This window comes from Anneissia japonica, unplaced genomic scaffold (assembly GCF_011630105.1).
Source record: "Anneissia japonica isolate Jap-2015-1 unplaced genomic scaffold, ASM1163010v1 scaffold287726_len2788222_cov184, whole genome shotgun sequence".
Lineage (NCBI taxonomy): Eukaryota > Metazoa > Echinodermata > Crinoidea > Comatulida > Comatulidae > Anneissia > Anneissia japonica.
In genome coordinates, this window is record NW_022705125.1 from 1860678 (window position 1) to 1863706 (window position 3029).

The following is a 3029-nucleotide window of genomic DNA, read 5'->3' on the forward strand; positions in this document are numbered from 1 at the left end:
ACATGGGACTTTAAAGGCATCGCGCAAACGTTCTTTACGCGCTGCGGTAACTTTGATCTTGGTTCATTTGCATAGCGCTGCGTGCGCGTAGCTTTGCCGAGTGATCTCCTTCTCAATAATACCTCCATGATATACAGTAATCACAGATGAATATTGTTCTGTTTGGGTTTTTTTTACAGTACACTAGTGGTGCAGCTACAAGTTTCATATCAAGATCGTCAGCTGTAAAGAAACTTCAGTTAACTTTGGTGGATTTCAGGTACAGTGCAGTACAGTATTCCAATTTACTAATCTCGGGTGCAAAACAGATCTATTCAATTTATCGTGGATATAGTTCCAATGATTTATACACATATCAGGGATGTTGATCGGTTGAGCTGGCTTGACCCTAACCTTTAACTTCAGTCTCAATGCACGTTTACTTTAAAATTTACAATTAAATGCTCTGGTAACTAATGTCATAGAGCAATTTCTAGCTCTGTGTTACGTTTTAATTATTTTCATTGTTATAAATTAATGAATCCTACGGTATTTATTTTTCACTTTTCTGTCTTGACAAAGCAGTATGATTTTTAGCTATTTCTAGAGATGTATGTAAACACCTGTTGGCCTTTTCTTCACTGTATTTTTGAACTAAATATTTTAATTAATAAATGATAATTAAAAAGAACGTACTGTAGATAATAAATTGTTAACATTTTCTGTGGGTATATATCCCTCATGTGGTTTTTTACAGGCGGTTATGTATATTGAAAGGAATTTATCCGGTACAACCAAAGAATGTCAAGAAGGCAAACAAAGGGAGCAAAACACCGAAAACATTTTTCCGTTACAAGGACATCCAGTTTCTTGCACATGAGCCAATCCTAAAAAAGTTCAGAGAACACAAGGTAAATGTTGTGAGGCGATAAGCTTTTGTAAGTCTGGCTATTTATGGAAAAATATGTTTCTGATTGTACATCATTTTAAAATAACTTTGTTGTGTTGGTATTCATGCATATTAATAATGCAGTGTTTGTTATTTGTGTAATCAAAGAAAAATAAAAATTGTCAATCATTTTTTTTATTATTCTGAAATTCAAATTATCTTTAAAAGGCTTTTTTGAAGAAGTTAAAGAAAGCTGTTGCTAAACGAGAAAACAAAGCAGCGGAGAGATTGACAGAAAACAAGCCGACATACAGACTGGATCACATTGTAAAAGAAAGGTATATTTTATTTACTTATTTATTTTTATATTTTTTATCCAACATCGAGTGACTCACAAATTTCACAATGGTAGTGAGTTTTGTAAACCAAGTTGAATAGAGCTCTTCCAGGTTATCAAATTCAAAAACTTTGATAAAAAAACTTTTGTATGCCCACATATAGTCATGATCTGCCTATATATGGTCATGATATGATGTCGTCATGACCATATTTAGGTATGGCACCTGTTTTGTCAAATAAAATTTGATAGCCTGGAACGTCTTTACTTGTGAGGAAATTCTTAATACAGATTTGACCAAGGACCTTAGTATAAGAAGGCAATCATTAAATTCTGAGCCAACACTGCACTCAAATGAGCTGTCTACATGATATATAAGCTAACACTTTGTTGCCATATATACAGTAACAATATTTACATGGAACAAAGAGCTAATAAATTTGATTTGGTTTTCAGATATCCCACATTTGCAGATGCCATCAAAGACCTTCATGATCCGTTGACGCTTTGCTCCTTGTTTACTACATTGAGAGTATCTGCCAAGATTTCTTTCACAGAAGGTATCCGTTTGTCTCGACGCCTATTGTCAGAGTTCATGAACTTTGTTATTGCATCCAGGTCATTACGAAAGTTAAGTAATCCTTGGTCTTTGTAAATTAAAATTCTATTATTAGAAACTGCTATCTATATTCGCTGTTAATACAAATCTTAAATGTATATTGATTGTATCTTCTTGACATAATAGTACATACAAAATAGGCCTGCATGGACTAAAAAGTTGAATAATAATATGGTGGAAAAACATTGAGTAGCGATGATGTGCAACCAAAGTATGAACTCAACAGATGTTTATTTTGCAGATTATCATTCTCGTTTTAGGTGTTTTTATCCATAAAAGGAATCTACTACCAGGTTGAAATCCAAGGACAGCCAATCACTTGGATCGTGCCATATCAGTTTAATTACAAGGTAGACAGTATACCATATTTGTGTATATACTTTATTTCTAGTCGCAAAACATTTTACCTTGAATTTCTGAGAGGCTATGAAATGTCAGCATAAGCTGCTATGAAAAGACATCTTCCATCCCATTAGCTGACACATAAATGATACAGATGTTTTGTGCGGGCTCTTTAAACTCTGTTCAGTCTTTTAAAAAAAACTGTTGTATGCCCATATATAGTCATGATGTGACTATATATGGTCATGCTATGATGTCATCATGACCATATTTAGGCATGTGTTTTTGTATCAAGACTGTCAATAAAGGTCGGGTCAAAACTATTGGTTTGTTAAAACAGAAGATTACTTCCAATCTGGATAGGCTTTAAATTGTATGGTCAATTTAATGATTATCATAGTAACAGAGTAGTAATTCATTTGATCATTTTAAATGTTTAATTTGCCATCCTATAGTATTATTAGCTGTTCTATTAATTGAAATTTTGTAGTAGTACGGAATGGATATTCTTGGTAAATTGATCAGTTTTTATTGAATTTTGTTTGTTGTTCACAGCAACCGGTTGATGTGGACTTGAAGATAATGTCCACATTTGTGGAATTCTATACAACACTTCTGGGTTTTGTCAACTTTAAGCTCTACCATTCACTGAATCTTCATTATCCTCCTAAGGTTAGTATCTGAATAGTAATTGCCTTTCATTAATAATACGGGTTGGTGGTTAAGGTGCCTGCTTACATATCCCAAGGCTGTGGGTTCAATCCTTGCATTAACTGTCAGGTTTTTGTTAGCCGAAGATTACATTTTGTAGTATTATTTGAGCAAAACACAGTTACGCTTTTTGATGTTAAGGCATTCAAATG

The 3029-nt window shown here is 33.4% G+C and overlaps 1 protein-coding gene across 1 annotated transcript in view; it reads left to right on the forward strand.

Annotated features, from left to right (window-relative positions):
- Nucleotides 1–3029, forward strand: part of LOC117105243 (pescadillo-like) — a 9081-nt gene that overhangs the window by 1301 nt on the left and 4751 nt on the right. Inside the window, exons 3-8 of the mRNA XM_033246327.1 lie at nucleotides 180–259; nucleotides 737–890; nucleotides 1097–1206; nucleotides 1662–1836; nucleotides 2085–2174; nucleotides 2722–2838. Of these exons, the coding sequence (XP_033102218.1) occupies nucleotides 180–259; nucleotides 737–890; nucleotides 1097–1206; nucleotides 1662–1836; nucleotides 2085–2174; nucleotides 2722–2838 (726 nt within the window). The remainder of the gene's footprint in view (nucleotides 1–179; nucleotides 260–736; nucleotides 891–1096; nucleotides 1207–1661; nucleotides 1837–2084; nucleotides 2175–2721; nucleotides 2839–3029) is intronic.